Genomic DNA, 19,695 nt, shown 5'->3' on the forward strand with positions numbered 1-19,695 from the left:
ATCGATGCAGTAGTCGCCACGTTTTACCATATCGTTATTAAAATTAGTCGAAAGAAATTGCACTTAATTTATTACAACCACCAGAAAACGCGTATGCAAATACTAGATAAATGCGAGCCATTAAAAATCTCGAGAGTCACGCGATGCGCGGTATTCCGAAGATGGTATCGATCTATTTTATAAAAGGCTCGTTCAAAAAGAAAACGGATAGAGACAAAACGATAGAGGAAGAGAGCTTTTCGCTCTATACTTTTACACGCTCCGATGGTAATGTACGATTAAATATATATATATATATATATACTGCTGAGTGGGGAATGAAAATTTGCGCAATTCTTGAAAGCGACTCGAAGCTAATTAAGCGGGAGAGGTTAATGGTGGCAGCTGCAGAAGCAGCAGCAGCAAGCAGCGCAGCAGCTATGGGTTTTGGATAATTGATCGTTCGTTTTAATGGAATGACCAAACTTCAGATATGGTCAATCAAGGAATCAAAGGATCCGGAAGTGAAATGGCATTCGATAAGCGGGAGCCTTTTAGCCGTCAGTCGGGATGCAGGAAGGTTTTCCTGTGTAGCGTTAGTGCGATGGCGTAGTAAAGTGGGTCGACATTTCATTTGGACTGGATGCTGGATTTAAAGATTGCACGTGTCACGTGTGTCGCATTCTTGCCACAAGGCTAGATTACTTTGGACAGGACTGAATCGGACTGTGGCGGTCAGGGATGAGCGCGGTGACAGGTGGTTGATTAAGTCTTCTTCCGTGATTACTTGACTGATGAGATGTCCTCGTGTGTGCTCTTGCATGCGTGAATTTGCATCGCAGCTGCCCACCACCCCCCACCAGGTACCACGTGACGTTCTTTTAAATATTCGCACTGGCTCTGCGTCAACCACTTAAAAACCTCCGATGAATATTAAATTCTCCCATCCTCGAATTATTCCTGCCAACCCCTTTGCGACCCCTCATCCAAATCCTACGCTAATAATTATAATGGAGCGATGCTTAACGCGTATTACACTAATTACCCCACGACTCGTCGCTGAATTTTACATCAATTTGCTTGATTATGTGTGTGTTTCTACTATTAATTGCGTGGGACACGAGTTCTATGTTTTTTTCTTTCACCTGTTTTCTTGGAAAAATTACACTTGATATTGTATGTTCATATATATATATATATATATATATGTTAGTTGGGGGGAATAATTTGACACTTTTAATCATCAGAGCAACTTATGGGTCTTGTCCCACCGAAGTTTAGTTTAGACGCCATTTTTTGCAAAATTATTTGTTCCTTACAATTGAACACGTTCTACGGATTAAGATCCATATCGAGCTCCCTCTCTCTCTCTCGGAGAAACACTTTCGTACTGAAACTAGTTAGTCCGAGATCTCCAAGTTACTTTGGACACAGTTCCATTAAGCAACTCTACGTTTGCACCTGAGTGTGCATGCATACTGTACACTGTATTTTCAGGCTTTTTATTTCTCATCCCAAATAAGACTGTGGGTCATCCCTTTTATTATGCCAAACGGTGTACGAGGCGAATTTCCAACGAGGATGATTGGTAATTGGTTGATGCAAACTACGTAGCAAAGTGAAATTGAAATATAAAGCTGTTAGCTTAATTACTCGTGCGGATTATTTATTTTCGAGCTCTAGGTAAAATATTTTCAATCGCAGGAAATAGTTAAACAAGCGCTGATAAGTCTAGCTAGGAAACACGATAAGCCAAATCAATTTCCCGCACGTATCTTTGAAAAGTGAAAATACACATTTGACGACGTGTGTGTATTTATCTTGTCGCGTGTACACAGTTCCTGTAATATCAGCCGTCACGTAAAAACGTGGGATCGATCTCTGCTCTCCGTATAGTTTGCGAACGCGTACATACACAAACACACACAAACACGGGCGTGCGCCGTTGGAAAATGATAAGATAGGTTTTCAAAGAATTTTTTTTTTGCGTTCACCAAAGGAATTGATAAGCGAAGGCAAGAAGAGAAGGCAAGACGCGGGGTCTATCCTGTTTGCATATATTCCCGTTCGGTAGGGGCGGCATAAGGATTCTTTTAAGAACTGAATATATTTTGTATCGCAACTATGGAAAGTCCATGGTTCCCGGTGAAAATTGCCTGAAATATTCATCGGAAAACCGTAGTGTACTATAAATACACGAAGAATCTTCTTGAATATGTATCGATACAATAAATAAATACAATTTGGATTTGACGTTGAGAACGTTTTGGATATAATCGAGAAAAGTTAGCTAATTTACAAGGGAAAACTTGGCGCCTTTCTGCAAAAAGATTTAATCTTGAAGAATACATTAGTATTTGAATAGGATGATCGTATCTGGCCCGGTACGTTGGATGGGCAAAGAGAAAAGAACAGAGTCCTCGGGGACGGCAGAGAGTATTGTTACTTTTTGTTGCGATGTGCCAGTGACAACGGGCCTGGAGATCAAGACGTTTAAAAGTATGAGCCACAAAAGTTTGACAATCTCACAGTGGAAGAGCCCTTTCATGTTGGAATGTGACTTTTTAGCTCGCGAAACGAAGAAGAAACGCTACTAGAGCGAATAATGGCCTTCTCTCTTCTAAATTTCACTTTTCCTTTTCAGCCACCAACAGCGTCGCCTGCCTTGGCAGTGATTGATAAACGAAAGAAATCTCTCACGATTAGACTGTCTTTTTGACAAAGCCTAATTCGCTTCTTCTTCCTCGTCTTCTTCTTCTCTTCTACATCCCGAAGCCTCGATGCTGTTATCAAAGCCTCGCACGATTACGCTTTACTAATTTATTTCTTCAAAATTATATATATAGACAGATGGTAGTAATTTTACAGTAATAACCTGTGTAACGTGATTTTCAATTATATGTACAGTCAACTCGAGTGCTTGGCTCGTTATTGCGTGGCGATATCCGGTGTTGATTTAGAATTTAGATTATGCAAAATAAATGTGACGATTGTGGAAATGGGAAGGGAGATCTGCGAGTAAGCTGCACTTTCTTTTATCATTGACTGGTTCTCGACGTGGAATAAGAGATATAGAAGGCGCATCGAGATAAGGGTAATATTCGTTCGAAAGTTGACGACCGAGTGTCTTCTGCAGCAGGTTTCAGCGTAGAATTATGCAAAACCGATTTGGTAAGCGCCATAATAGCGAGGAAACTTAAGAGGGTCGAAAAGATAATGCGAGAGACGAGGGTGAAAGTGCATTGTCTTGTCCGGGGCAAAAGGTTTTCGCCAGTTTTTCCTTTTAAAGCGATCGTTCTTTTTAAAATGTCTCCACTGAAAAATATCACGTGGTTTGTATGTTTCGCTGTCCCTGATGATAACACGCTGCGATAAATGTTCAAATCCCTCGACAAAATTTCAATGTCCTTCCTCGTCGGTATTCATTCTTCAAATTAATCTCTTTTATTCCCACTTAATATATTGTACACACACATAGCCAAATCATTTTTGCGAATATGCGAAAATCATAAAATTTCAGCCAGAAAACTAAATAATGAATCCATCACGTTCAATGTGATCACACGAATTACCACAAATCACACGTGTCTCAAATAATTGCGACAGATTACATTGTCGTCGATTTATAGAGGCATTAGCAGTCTTCATCCATTAATGTTAAGCTTGATTTTCATGTGTTATACATGCATCCGGTAGATCGTACTACAAATCCGATCGTATACCTCCTGCAGCGAATCTATAATAGCAATGTTGTTTTCCTATTCCGCTTTTATTTTCCCTCTGGTATTTGCAAGGAAAAATAATATTTCCGCATGGATTTTTCAATTAAACCTTCGTGCATCGTTGCTTGTGAAAATTCGTGCTGAGAAAGGGCAAAGGATAACATTAGAGGCAAATAGAAGCTTATCTGATTTTCATATGGAACTTTGAGCTCCAACGATGATATCCATAAATAGACAAGGGTATTATCGGATTTGTAAACTAGCGTTTCTAACGCCCCAACGTCAACTCATCGACGTGTCAACGCGCTCATCCATTTCTCCCTTCTCGTATCTCGTTACTCCTCCCCCTCTTTGTGCTACGTATTTTCTCTACCAACAAGATAGTACCGATACTAACATATACAATTTACTTTATTCGCTCGACTAACTCACCGATACTCTCTAACCAACAACTTAGAAACTATAGTATATAGATTGTGTGTGGCTCAATCTAAAATTTAAAGTTGCTTATATCGAACTAGCATATAAATATCAGAAAAATGTTAATACCGATGGATTTTTCGCAGGACTTTATTGAAAAGTGGTAAAAACAAAATGTAGATTCAGAGAGATGAGAGAACGACTAGTTTAGATGGGATGGATTTCGGGAATCAGAAAACTCGCTTTAGCCTTCGATCGACTCTTTATCCAATAAAGCTGAAAAACTGGCGAAAAAAAGTTATTATAGATAAAGCGTTATTAATAGTTCTTTCACATAATTAATACATGTATTTTAACCATCGAATCAACGTCATTTTAAATACTTTAAAAAAACTAATTTGATTAAACTATAATAAAATTTTAAATACGCTAATGATCATTACTACTAAAAGAGTGATATATTATTTTTGTTCATTATAATATATTAATCGAACATTTAGATAGTACGTGCAAATTATTAATCTTGTCCTAATTAAAAAAAATTATAAAATTAAAATCGTGGATTCGCGGCGCGATCCTCTATTCTTTCAGAAACTTACTTTATACGTGTAAATTATATTATTATTAATTTGAACATTTATTTACTTCTAATTAATAGGGCAATATATGTAGACATTATGATGATCCGAAGGGGAGAAATCCTCCGGATATTCTTTGACTTGTCTCCTTCTTCTTAATCAATACAACTCCTAAAATAACCTGAACGAATTAAGAACAAATTATTACCACGTGAAATGAGAGAGAAGCGATCGACCATCATCAGAAACGAGTATACACTGAGAAAAATAATCACTTGAATCTAGTAAATTTAGCTTAATTTATAGTAAATATTTATTTAAAAAGTTCACGAGTGAATCAGTGTATTTGGCTTTAGTAAATTTAATTGAAATTAGTAATGTGATTTATTTGAAATATATACTTCAAAAAAGTAATATTTATTTGAAGATAGTATATATATAATAAAAGTGAATAAATATAATTTATTTCAAAGGAAATATCACCTGAATACAAGCAAATAAATGCCTTTATCCAAGTAAATTTATTTGAATTTATATAACCACGGGTTTGATACAAGCAAATATTTCCTCAATAATAGGTGATATGCATTAACGGTTAATGAATATCACCTATTATTGAGGAAATATTTGCTTGTATCAAACCCGTGGTTATATAAATTCAAATAAATTTACTTGGATAAAGGCATTTATTTGCTTGTATTCAGGTGATATTTCCTTTGAAATAAATTATATTTATTCACTTTTATTATATATGTACTGAAGATAGTACATATATAATAAAAGTGAATAAATATAATTTATTTCAAAGGAAATATCACCTGAATACAAGCAAATAAATGCCTTTATCCAAGTAAATTTATTTGAATTTATATAACCACGGGTTTGATACAAGCAAATATTTCCTCAATAATAGGTGATATTCATTAACCGTTAATGAATATCACCTGCATACAAGCAAATAAATGCCTTTATCCAAGTAAATTTATTTCAATTTATATAACCGCAGGTTTGATACAAGCAAATATTTCCTCAACAGTAGGTAAAATTTATTAACGGTAAATGAATATCACCTAAATACGAGCAAATAAATACCTTTATCTAAGTAAATTTGTTTCAACTTATATAACCACGGGTTTGATGCAAGCAAATATTTCCTCAACAGTAGGTGATATTCATTAACGGTAAATGAATATCACCTAAATACGAGCAAATAAATACCTTTATCTAAGCAAATTTGTTTCAACTTATGTAACCACGGGTTTGATGCAAGCAAATATTTCCTCAACAGTAGGTGATATTCATTAACGGTAAATGAATATCACCTAAATATGAGCAAATGTATGCCTTTGACAAAACCAAATTGTTTCAACTTGAATAACTGAGTTTAATAAAAGCAAATATTTATTTAAAAAAAAATTACAAATATTTTATTTGTTTATATCAATTAGTTTCTTTATTTGTAAATAGCAGGCAATTTTGTAAATCCCTACTTTCTTATAACCTTTATTTACGTTTCCTCGATTTCGTGCCTTAATTGATTCAAGTTTAATTACTGATGTCGAACAAACCGTTGGTTTTGTAACAGTGAATAACACACAAATTTATTTTATTTGAAAATTCTTTATTTTTTTGAAGTAGAGAGAATGTACTTGTAATAAGCGATTTTCACTTACCTTATTTATATATAATTACAATCTTTGTTCCATAGGTGTTTCTTTGATCCATTCTTGTTTCGCTGCTAGAAGAAATTTGTTAGTATGAAGAGAATATGTACTTACCTTAAACAATTCAATAGAGTCGTATACAACCTAAATATACCTATAGGAGTTTCGAACTCAGTATATATAAGAAGTTTCATGTAGAAGGCCACTAGCGAGAAAGATTCATTATTATGAAGATTATATTCATTTGATAGCAGTATCGTACTACTTATTCGTCGTTGGAACGCTCACTAGGTTACGCGTCGAACGGTGACAAAAATGGCCGCTTGAGAATGAAAACATTGGAGAAAAGAAGATAGTGCAGGAAAACTAGAATCAATATATTAATGCGTTACCATTAATGGAATTACTTTTGTAATATGTTGAACACAATAAATATTAATTTCTGTGAACAAATTTTGCAATGCTTTTCTTTGTAAGTCAGTTATGTGAAATTCTACCAAAAATTTCCCAGATATGAATCCTGCGTGTTAGACACTGTATATAAAGAGAACGGTGCATAATGTCTGTAAAGCATAAATAGGTTAAAGTGTTAAAGGAAAGCAGCGATAAGTCTTAAGAAATGTCGCTTAATGCGCATCATTTAGTCGTAAAAATAAAAATTTATGTAAATATGATAAAGTTTGACAAACATAAATAATAAATGATTTCTTCTTTACGAAACTTAACTCGAAACAACGTATTACATTTATGCAGATATATTAAACATATGCCACTAATAGAGATCATTGAACGTACCTATGTGCGGCCTGATCCTGTAATAAGACTATTCTGTCTTTAGTTTTCGAATTTTCATTTTTCAACCATTAACTTTCTAACAATATTATCTATTAAATGCGACTAATTCTTCCTTTGGTTTACCTATAATTATTGTTGTTTGTATGATTAACACTAGATTGCCTGAAGAAGTCATTTTGATTACTTTTTAACTTCTGTTAGAGAAAAATATGTATATAATAATAGAATTTCTTAGGATTTTAAGACTTTATACAAGCTTATGTATAAAAAGTCTTAATATTCTAAGAAATTCTATTATTATAAACACTTTTTTTCTCTAACAGAAATTAAAAAGCAGTCAAAATGACTTTATTTCTTCAGGCAATCTAGTGTTAAGCAATAATCACTTTAACGAAAATAATGGAGTCACTGCACTACTTACCGAATTGAGATGTTGGTAAAGGGAGCAACACTATATTATACACAGGATACAGGGAAATAAAAAATATTTAAAAATTTAGGAATAGAGAGGCAACACCTTATAATTTTGTATAGAGATACAAGCAACTAAACCTTACAGCATATAGATAGTAGACAGCAAAATAAAATAGTATAATACATGGCATGGCATACATATCTAATAATTATATTCATTCATAATATCATATACTATTCAACACAGAGCATTGCACAAATAATATTTATATTTCTTAAATATTTAATATATTGGGTGTTAAATTTACGTAACTGAGTTAATGTAACGAACGCAAAAAAAAACGCTGTAATATATAAAATTATTCAATTATGATTAATAACTGAAAGTCAAAGTAATTATCGACATCAAAAACTAAAGTTGTCTATTCAAGGACATTGTAATCCATAAAAAAGTGTCTTATTGTTAAACCTGAAATAGGATAAAATTCATTACAACAATTATAAAAGTCAGAAAGAGAACACTTTGCTTTCATATAAAAGTCTTAGTCTTTACATGAAAAAAATACTAGCACATCACGAAATGATTAAGGAATTCAAATACATGGTACACATTTTAAACCGTTAGACAAAATATGAATGTTAAAAGTGGAATAATCTTCTAGATCATTTCGAGAGACTAATTTCCAACTTTTCGTTGTTTTAACTTCATACGCATGATAATGTTCGACAAATGAAAGTGTTTGCAAAATTGTAACTATAAACAAAATATTATTCCCATTCACAATAATATTTCGAATCTCTCCAAAAGTAGGAAAAATATCATTGTTTTCTACGATCACAAGCATTTTTGGTTTATACATTGTACCGTAACAATTAACCCATTCCACGGAATTATAATTATTAATTGTATTTAAAGCTAATTTTTCTTGCAGTACTTCAAGACATATACTATTTAGTAAATTTTCTTGTAGTTGAGGTCCTAATTTGGGAATACTAGAGAAACCATCATTTAAATAAAAGCGATAATTCAAAAGCAATTGATGCTTTAAAGCAAGTGTGTGCGGAGCATTAACGCGAGAAGCGACTGCCGAAGCAATGTTTTTAAACTGTTTATGTTTTCCTTCAAATCTGAAACTGGATAGATATTTGATCGGACCATATTTTTTTATAATACTTGGATAATGCAATAAGAAGTGGTGCTTAGGTTTCAGAATACTATCATTAAATGTTTCTAGATATAATGAATGATGCTCAAAAATAACATTTTTTAAATAACTTAAACTTTCAATGCTAAACGAAGATGACATAACAGTACATATCAATTCAGTTAACAATACCCATATTCTCCAAACTTTATTATCGTGAGGAACTAAATCTCCAATAAAAAGACCGAAAAATTGAACGAAACATGCCATTTCAGATGCAGAAAGTATTATAAGTTTTTTTTTAATTGCAGCATCTGAAATACTAACAGGTTTATTTATACTATATTTATTCCCGAAATCAAAATACTGGATCCTATTATTTAGAACCTCTAACGAAAACAGTTTTTGAATGAAGATTAATTCGTATAATATTTGTCCCATTTCATACCTACAAACACCTTCAAAAAGATCGTGCATTACATCAAATGCAACATTTTCATTTACGTGAAAAAATTGCAATTGATTGAAAACGCATTGTTCTGCAATGCCGTAAGTACTATTCTGAACGTCTTCTGCATATGTGTCTTTGGTACGCCTTAGATTATCGTTTTCCATTAATTGCCTCATTCGTAGGTTTTTATCAGTTTTGCAAAAGCGACAAGAAAAATTAGAATTGAAGCTTGTATTGAAACCTAAAATTTGGTTTAATCCTAAATTATCTCCGATTACTGCTGTTAAAACAAAATATATTTTTTTCACTGCCCCATTAAATGTAACAGTAGTACCAAGTGTTTCTAATTCGGCTAGCTCCTGGATAAGGTTATGAAAAATTATAGAATTGCCATAATGTTTATAATCCTCCGTTTTATGTAGTTGAGCAAGAAATATATTATTCAAGGTGCTTTTGTATTCATTAGGTATACATGGAATGGTAAAATAAACAGATCCTATTTTATTTATATTATTATGAGAACCTAACGGATTGTTAATCTCGAAGTCATCAAAATATATATTTAACGGTAAGACAATTGATTCAGGAAAATTTGCTTTAATATTTTGCCAAACTTCACCATCCAATATGGAACTAAAGAAACCAGGTTCTCTTTGCTTTTCCAATTCATTTATAATACAATCAAAAACATGCGGCAATTGTAAAAATTTCGTTAAAGTTATTTTTAAAGGCACTGTTTCAATAGTAATGTTGAAAATGGAAACTATATTTTTTCCTTTAGAAGAACGGGGTCTCAAACCTGTATCTATACTACGAGTTACCGGCATAATCAGAGTTCCTTGTTGAACAAAATATTTGAAAATTATAAATTCCGATGTAAAATAATTGAAAGCTTCATCTACAGCTTGTAGAATTGCAGTTTCTTGTGGAACAGTACACATTTGATTAGAACTAATATATTCTACAATTTTTTTTAATGACATGGAAAAAAATTCTTTCAACGTTTCTAATATCTGTAAACTAAAATTTCGAGGTATGTTTAGAAAACTGTAGAATTTAGCGATATATAATGAAACATAGGAAACAATAATATTTTTGAAACCATTGAAATTTAATTTTGATTCGTTTCTCGTAAAAGTTAACATATCCGATTTTATGGCATCAATTAAATTTGGTTCCTCATTATCTGAAAGGAAATTTTCAAACAACCTGTTTTCTTCGATTGTAACTGGCCCATTATATTGAACATCCTTAATACTACCGGCTCTACCGTCAGCCATATGTTCTCTTAAATAATGTTGTTTAAATCCATAAAAGTTAGAGAAAGATCTATAACAACTTCGAAATTTACAATAACATGAGCTATTTAATAGAAATTTATGATTTCTTTTTACATGGACTTTAAAAAATTTCCTTTCTTCTATAATTTTATTACAATATGGACAACAAATCATTTTGTTTAGGTATGTATACTTATTTCCAAATATATATGGAGCAGAAGCAATTACATTTTATAAAACGTCAACTGCGTAAAGTGCGGTCTAAACTAATGATTATTTTTATATAGACTAAGACTTTTATGAGACTTAAATTGAAGAAAAGTATAGTTAATATAATGTATTTTAAATTTAAGTTTACATTGCTGTCGTACCTTGTTCATATCAGTTATTAATTCGGCGACTTGAGAAATGTATTTGTCGTACACTGTTTTTATATTATATATATACAATTGCACCAGCTGCCAGATGTGTTCACTTTCTGGTGGGTACTTGAGGTTAAACACATGAAATATCTTGAAGCAAATGTCGACAGCTTGCAATACAGATTCCAATTTGTATATGATGTCATCAAGGCATACATATATCGACTCAATATCTGTTAATGTAGGCCCAATTATTATGATGAATGGTTGAACCGACAAGTTCAATTTCTTCATTAATTCTCTTCTTTCATCAACTTTAACAATTATATCTCCAGGAATCTGTCAAAAATCTTCATGTAAATAAAATTATTACGTTAACGGATATAATACAAGGTGCTCTATTTGAAGAAAGTCCGTGGCATGTGTATTAAATATTTACTAACATATTAAGCAAATTTGATGGCATAATGTAAGTAACTACTAAAATAAAAAATCCTAGGTTATTACAATCTTTTTTAGAGGTTTCGACTCACTTTAAACAAGTTTTGATTTATATTTTAATACATACATTGTTCTTTCAAGCTTAGTTGACCACTTCAAAAATATTTAACACACGTCTGCTATTTTTTTACAAATACTGCACCTTGTAAAACAAAAAGTATATAAAAATTACCAGTAAATGCATAAGAATACTATCTTTGCATTCTGTAACGGAGGGTTTCCAATGTTTTTGACCACATTTTATGCGTCCTTTAGGCGGCAGCAAATATGGTAGCAATAATAACTGTCCAGCTACTTTCAAATCTATTTAATCATTATTTGTTATCAAAATGAAATTATTTTGAGAAGCTTAAAAACATATATTTAATTATATTCGTAATGAAATAGGAAACTAAACGAACGCTAACCTATATTAATTTCTTCTAATGTTACCACTTCTTTTAATGCTAATGAATTCGAATCCCTGTTATTCAAATCTCTTAATTTTAAAACCTTTTGGAAAAAAGTTTCCCAAATTTCTTCATTTAAATTAACCGTAGTTAAACGTAATGAATCGAAATCCTCGTTGATTAAAGCAAACGCATTGGGCTGTCTTAATATTGGCCATTCGGCGACGATTGTAGCAATATTAAAATCTTTATTTTTCTTATATTCCTGTCGTCTAAAATTAAATGATTTTTTCCAATTTTCTTTAACCTTATCCCAAGGAGTTATTGTAACGCTTAACCATTGTTTCAATTCAAGTCCTTCGGTATCTATAAACATAAATTTTTCATTTATATGATAGAGAAGCAAATTTTATTTAATTAAATGTATAATATTGCTTTTAAAAATAACAATTCCATAATTTAATTATTTATAGTAAATATCATTTAAAGCAAATGAAATTTCCTTCTAATGAAATTTCCTTCAAATGAAATATTGATTTTTTATAACAGCATTAAATTAATTAGACAAAATTTAATGAACTTTACCTATGTCAACATTCTCATCTGTATCACTTTCCTCCTCTGTAGTTCCAACTGCATTTAATAGTTTTAGTCCATATAAATTATTTCGATATTTGCTAACCAGCTTCCCTTTTGAACTTATCGACTTATTTATATTTGATTCTTTTTTTGTTATTGGAGGCACATAGTAAGTATTCAAATTTTCCGTAGGAAATTCCTCACAAATTTGTTTAGCTAAACCATGGAAATCTGCATTTCTTAATCTAATGAAAGAAAATATAATGAATATAAACGAGGAAAAAACATAAAGAAGTGATGTTATTAACAATGAACACCTTTTTTCTTTTTGTAAGACATCCTCCATAATTATGTCAACGATTATATTTCTGTTTTTCATCGACAGAACTTTGTTTTTTTTATATGTACATAAAACTGCGGAACCTCTAGTACTTTTCTTTAAAGTTTTATGTATAGTTCTTCTATCATTATACAAACGAGTTGAAATGAGTGAGTTATTTGCTGAAGGTAACGCATTTTCATCATTAGAAACTTCATCATCACTTGACAAGTTTTCTATTGAACTTGTTTTGTTCTATATAAAAATTTAGGAAACTGATTAAATAAGAAATATACATACACCTTATACATTTGTATTCAGTTTTTCCAAAATTGTAATATATTTTACTAATATTATTAGAGTACTGTACCTGCGACAAAGATTCATTGGAATATAGCTGCTTCAATTTATTTATAAATAAAATTCTTCTTCCTATTTTAGGAATCAATTCCTTTAGCATTGAGTCATTCAAATGTTTAATGTTTTGTTCATTAATCTCATTTTCTAAACAACAAAAAGGAAAACAGTTAGAAAAATCAATTTACATACTGTGTTACAGATAAACCTATCTATTCATTCAATTTTTTATTTATTTTATTATATAAATATTTAAGTGAATAAAATAAATATGTAAATTTAATGTACAATGATGTTCGCAGTAAATATTTATTAATATATAAAATAGGTATATTCTTGTCGAACAGTAAACACAAAATTCCTCTTCATATAAGAACTTTTACTACGAATATCATGGTACATTAAATAGCATTTTTATTTAGATTATATATTTCCTGATATAAAGAGTAGACAAAATTTCTGCATAATTTCAGTTTACGATTAGAAATATGAATATTTAATCACTAATGTATGTACTACATTAGAATATACTTTTAATACAGAAAATAATGAGAGATTTGTTCTGCGTATATCATAATAGGTTCTATTAATTTGAATTACTATCGTACAAATGAATTATAATGAGATTAAAATCATTGCAATAAACAGCGTATGATTAAGAAAAGAAAATATTACCATAATTTGTTGCAGTCCGACAAAGGTTTGCAGTACCAGAGCTATTACAAAACTAAATACAGTATATATTCTTATTATACTTAGTACATACAGTATGTATAAAACTAAAATGACTGATAAAATCAAGTTTTTATAAGTTTATAAGTTGCTGCTAGCATACTAAGAAAAATAGTTATAGAAATTTGGTAACTTAATATCTTATGATAAAATGAAGCAGTTGCAGTAACAAATGTTAGAGGTATGGAATATATTAGATACGAAGGTAGAAGGATGTTGTCAATTTAAGTCCAAAGGTTACTTTAGTTTAAACAGAAAATAAATATTCATTTTAAACTATGTGCCTATTACTGAAAATGGCAGCCACGTGCACTTACACTAATCTACAACCAAAAATGCAACTTCATTGCTACAACATTTTCCTTGGAAGTGTCTTTATGTATAAAAACAAAAGAAAATTAATAATTCGCAAGATTTTCTTACCTTTGAATGATGAAATGAGATCTTCTAGGTTCCATTCGGTCAACAAATTTATCGTAAATGCATCCATTGCATCATTCCATTGAACACTAACAATGCGTTATGAAACTTCAAAATATTATTTGTATTGCGTTACACTCTACGTATGATACAATATTTTTATTCTTCGTAGTGAGAAAATATATAACACATAACTTTCACTACCACGTTAAAATAGTATTAATAATTTCGCTGGTGGTCCGTCCTCACATCCACTTGTTCCAACGTTCTTCTCCGGGTTCCAAACGGAAATGACAATGGGAGAGGGGGTAACGGTAGCCGGATGTAAAAAGCAGCTAGGTACTGTTAAGAAAACTTCTGGAATATTCATTAAATCTTATTGGATGAATAGATTAGATATATATAATGTGATCCAATCAGATTGTTGGATGTCTGCATTATGCTGTTTTCACTTGTCGTTCGTGGCTACTTATCGCAAGCGACAAAGTCCTGCTATTAGAAAAGGAGATGAATTGCGCGACTTTAATTCCAAAACGAAGGGAAGTGTAGTCGCTAGCGACCTTGCGACATCGGTGGAAGTTGAATTAATTCAACTTTATATGAGTGTCGCTAAAGACGTGCGACAATTAAAATTTAGGAAGCTTTCCAGTTAGCGTTAAAATTTACACAATCACAACAAATGGTACATTGCATTTGTGTAAACAGTAACTTCATTCAAGTGAATGAGATGTTTGCTTCAATGAATATTAAATCATTAAATTTATACAGTGTTCTTTTAAATTAAGCGAATATTCCTTAAAATTAAAATCATATAGTCAATTGCTAGTGGTGCCATATTATTTGGTAGCATTAAATAATTATGTTTCATTAAGGTGGTTCGAGCGCCAATGAAATTTCTTCAGAATTTTTTAAAATTTTAAAGAAAGGTTATTTAGGCATAGAGGAATAATCTACTAAAATTTTGAATGATGTTACCGATGATACAAGTAAAAAATAATTATTTCAAATTGGCATTTTTAACGTGTAGCCTAATGGGCGATCAACACATTTTGAAGAAATTTATGATGTCCCGTATTGCAATGACAATACAAAGCAATAAAAAACTGTAGTAATATATTTTAAATTAAAACAATTTTTAAATCACCGAAACGTGTATATTACCGATAATAATCTCCTATTATTACTCGTGAAAAATTTTTAATTCCGTACTTATCTATATTCTGCATGGAAATGTGGCAAATACTCAAATCATATGAGTATTTCTTTTAATATAATTGTTTCAGAAAGATTAATAAAAATAACACTTAAATTATTTATTTTTTGCAAACTGATTTTCTATGATAACTAGAATACATAAAGTACTACCTTCAATTTTGTAACTACCTACAACTCTATTTAACTAGAAAATCACGTTCGAACCACCTTTAGTGTATTTTATACAGTATTTGACTACGAAAGAATTAGTAGCTTCTTTCAAGTAAATGAAATGTTTGCTCTAATGAGTTTTTAGTCATTAAATTTATAAAATGTTCTTTTAAATTAAAGGAATATTCATTGAAATTAAAAATAATTTTAAATTTATGATAGCATTATAACATTTATTACTATCAAATTATTATATCTTTAGTTTTGTCACATTGTTTCCTCTGGGGATAAAAGCAGCAGTATTTTTTTCAAGTAAATAAGCTATACTTGCTTATAAACCACTGGATCATGAAAACAAATATATTTGTTTTAATTTGAATGTATATATATTTACTATTAAATAATTGTGAGAGACCTGACTCGGTATGGTTTTCACAAAAAGAAAGTCAAATGGTTTAAGGAAAAGAAGGATAGGATGTAGACTGCGCAACCAGAGTGGTATACGCAGATGGGTTAAATATTAAGTTAAGGGAAACAAGGCTTCGAAAATCGTATGTTATACGATAGTGCTTTAAGCACTGAAAAAAAGGATAGGAACAAAGTCCTAAGACTGTGCTATTGCATTCCAAAACGGAACTAGAGAGCAGTCTCCACGGTCTCGACGTTGTCGAGAGACAACGAGCAGGCGTGACTCGCGTGCTTAAGTACTTCGCAGGCAAAATCTTGTCAGCGAGAAAGCCGCTACGCGAGCCAGCCACCTGGCGGCGTTACGCCGAACTGTGAGGGAGAGAGACAGAGAGTGTGTTAGAGCGAGGCAGCTCGAATCTCGAATCGCTTGCATCAACACACCTAAAATCCCGAACAATAATAAATTTTTCAATTAACATGAAATAACTATTATTCTCGTTTTAGATCAATGTCTTGCGGCAAGTGGTCGTTCTTTTATTTTAAGTAATTTCTATATATGAAAGAAACAATTATTTACTTCTATTTAATGAAACAGTGCATATTAAAACAAAAGTTTCGTTAAATTATTTTTAAAGTATCTTTTCTTGATTTGAGTGAGGATAAAGTTAGTTGTAGGAAATATTTATTATATTTAACAAATTTTGTTTACTTGGTTTTAAGGAATTATACTATTACTCTAAGGTGATAATAATTTGCTGGAAATAAATATTTTCTTATTTAAAATAATTCTCTTTAACTGTGAGTAAATATTTGTTTGAATTCATCCTGATCATAAACAAATAAATATTTGCTTTCTTCGAATAAAATAATAAATTGATTTGAAAGTATTATTCGTTCGCAGTTTTGTAGAAATGCCAAGTAAACAGATATTTTTGCAATTAGTGTTTTGTACACTTGATTATAAAGATATTTATTTAATCGAAATATTTAATTATTTGTATCAAGAAAATAAAAATCCAAGATATTTTTCATTATTTTTAAATAAAACATTTATTTCAAAGGAACAATATTTACTCATTTTTAACTATATTTATTAAATTTAAATAAATCAAAAGTCAAGTAAATGAATTTACTAAATTGAAGTAATTTCTTTTCTCAGTGTAGTTTCCATTCTCATGAACCACTGAATACTTATCTCTATTTTGTCTCATCAGCCGCAATCGTTTAAAGAAATTCATTGATAATATTATTTCTTTTCCTCAACCAAATTTAAACACCGAAACTAATAACGTTATTTCGATACCCAATAAAGGACGACAGATTTCTCGATAGTAACGCATTTTACACTTTCATAACGTCTGTTAGGGGGGTTTTTCGACGTCACTGAATCTACTGGATTAATGTCACTTGCAAGGGAATCGAGCTTGAATATCATTCGCGCGCTCCATAGACTTAACGTGCCTATATACGGAATTCTCGACGCTCGAATTTAACTGTATATTGTAATACGCGTAACCAACCTTACCTTACCTCGACTCCGCAACCAGGTTTCAGTTCGCCGAGAATAACCAACCCCCTAAGGCAATCCGAATCACGGCCTCCATCCTGTTACCGGATCCTACCTACCTACGCGCTGCGGAGCAAGAATTATTGAAATATCTCCCCACAAGTAAAAGTTATTCCTTCGATTTTATAACGCAGATTTAGTTATCGATACATTCGTGCATCTATATATACGGACAATTGGGTTCGAATAGTTGTTGCTTATTTTAGCCGATGACGCCTAATCCTTTTGGGAAACAAACGATACGATTACTCTCCTGAAGCGACCGGTCACGAACAGAATTCGATGCTGCCTCGCTGTAGATTCGCAGATGCAACATGTCATACACTGGATTTTCCTGTGAAATTTAGAGATAACCCCCAATGATCCTATCGCTTGACAACTTGATGCTCAGATTTATACGATACGCGTATGATTGAAAGCTATAGGGCTTTATTGTTTCATATCTTATATAATTTTGAGCCTATATACTCTCTTATATTTATTACAATGTAGATTGTAAGAAAAGAAGAATAATTATTCTCCTTGACAAAATGCATAAATTATTACCTTTAAAATCGAAAGTATTACATTGTATTGTGCTTAGAAAACACAATTTTATATCCCCACCATATTTTTATTTTCTACCTCGTGTATAAAATTAAATAACACAAATTTCATGGTAGAATATAATTAATAGGCCAAATTATTTTGATGGGAGGGAAAAGAATTGGCTTGAATAAGGCTCAGAAAAAACTACTCGGCCAAAAGTTGTGATTGATAGGACGATTAAAAGTGGCACGGCAAGCAAGCAGCAATAGAGGAACGGGGGAATTTTCGACCGGAGGTAATTAGTGGGATACTTCCGGAAGGGAAAAAGACTAGCGAGTTTCGGCTACTCCGCGGTTCTCGCTTCGCCAATTGCCGCTTAATTAGCGGTGCGTACGGAATTTCAGGTCGTTCCGCGCTCTGAAATTACATCAGCAGTTTCACTGGGCTTATCGGTCAAGATTAGAAGTGCCCCGATCCGCGCTACTGCCTCGGATTTTGTTACTGCCTGCTGATTTTCGCAAGTAGGATTAACCTGGTTTGAATGTAAAAAAATTCCAGTCGAAAAATACAATCTCGACACAGATACATGTACATAGTACAAAGGTACGCAGCCTTTGAAATATCGGGTAAACGCATATGGGAATATCACTGAGAATTGATCAGAAAAACTGGGTTTTTTACCTAAAAAATTTCATTCCTCTTGACATTTTTTCTCATGCGTTAAAATCATGATAGTACGACTAATTGAAAGGAAAAACTTTCAGTACTGTTTTTAAATATAAATTATATCGGCAACGTTATTATAAAGACTAAAATTGTTCTTTCGAGGCTTCGTATTGGTCAGAGGAACATTCTCACGAAGTTTGGCCTATGGCAGAAGATTGGCCATTGCTCTGCCCATAAGGAGCGTTTAATTAAACAATTTTTAATCCTCGATAACTTCTTCGTTAATGGCTAGATTTAAGAATGGAAGAGGAAAACTTCTTTCTTACAATTATTCATACTACTACATAAATTTGTAGCATTAGTCATATGGTTATAACCAACTGCCCGGTATATATATATATATATATATTTCACAGGAGAATTGTATCAAGGGGGAGGGGGGGGGGGGAGAATAAAAAATTATACGTGCCGAGGCAATCCAAAAACTATATACGCTTGATGTTTCACGGGCGCTTTATCGTGAAAGAAGGGCAAAGTTCTTGAAGCATGAATCGCTTCTCCAAGGAAAGTCGATGCGGAAAACTGGAGAAAAAAAAACACCCACGTTTTATCACACTTACTTGAAAATTCATAAACTGCATCGAGCAAACGATAGCCTGTTAAATAAGTTTGCTTATGCTACAAAGGTGAACGGTGACAGCAACGAAACTAAGTTACGAAACTCGACAAAAATTAATCCTCAAATAATTTCCATGTTTTCTTTTCTTTTTCGAATTTCCCTACATAGGATTGGTTTCATATCTCTATATAGTGATAGAACTACCAATATTTATAACTGGATTTTACATATTCTTTACAGCCGCAACCTTTCTCTGCTCTTTTAATAATATCAACGTGAAATTAAACGAAACAGGGACAGGGATTTTTTGGTAATTTTCGTAGAATCTAGAACCGTTTACATGGCAAGTATATAGTATATATTGGAGACCAACCGTGTACGTATAGGAGTACTTTTGCGTATATATACATACACATAGCATGCGGCAGCTCGTTG

The 19,695-nt window shown here is 31.9% G+C and overlaps 1 protein-coding gene across 4 annotated transcripts; it reads right to left on the bottom strand.

The window, feature by feature from the left end:
• Positions 1–7,635: 7,635 nt before the first annotated feature.
• LOC136785491 (uncharacterized) lies at positions 7,636–15,356 on the bottom strand. 4 transcript variants are annotated; one of them, XM_066746537.1, is made up of 9 exons: positions 14,111–15,355; positions 13,631–13,671; positions 12,969–13,102; positions 12,597–12,853; positions 12,286–12,524; positions 11,719–12,066; positions 11,484–11,614; positions 10,820–11,149; positions 7,636–8,041 (listed from the first exon to the last, which is right to left on the bottom strand). In XM_066746537.1, exons 1-9 carry the CDS (start codon positions 14,143–14,145, stop codon positions 8,036–8,038), a joined length of 1,521 nt encoding a protein of 506 aa, XP_066602634.1. In that variant the 5' UTR covers positions 14,146–15,355; the 3' UTR covers positions 7,636–8,035. The 4 variants fall into 4 exon arrangements, with proteins under 4 accessions (XP_066602634.1, XP_066602632.1, XP_066602636.1 ...); XM_066746535.1 differs by lacking the exon at positions 7,636–8,041 and having other exon boundaries at positions 10,709–11,149; positions 14,111–15,356; XM_066746539.1 differs by lacking the exon at positions 7,636–8,041 and having other exon boundaries at positions 10,709–11,149; positions 13,631–13,682.
• Positions 15,357–19,695: the final 4,339 nt, after the last annotated feature.

This window comes from Prorops nasuta, unplaced genomic scaffold (assembly GCF_024137725.1).
Source record: "Prorops nasuta isolate Cenicafe-Biocafe unplaced genomic scaffold, Cenicafe_Pnas_1.2 PNAS00411, whole genome shotgun sequence".
In the NCBI taxonomy this organism is placed as follows: domain Eukaryota; kingdom Metazoa; phylum Arthropoda; class Insecta; order Hymenoptera; family Bethylidae; genus Prorops; species Prorops nasuta.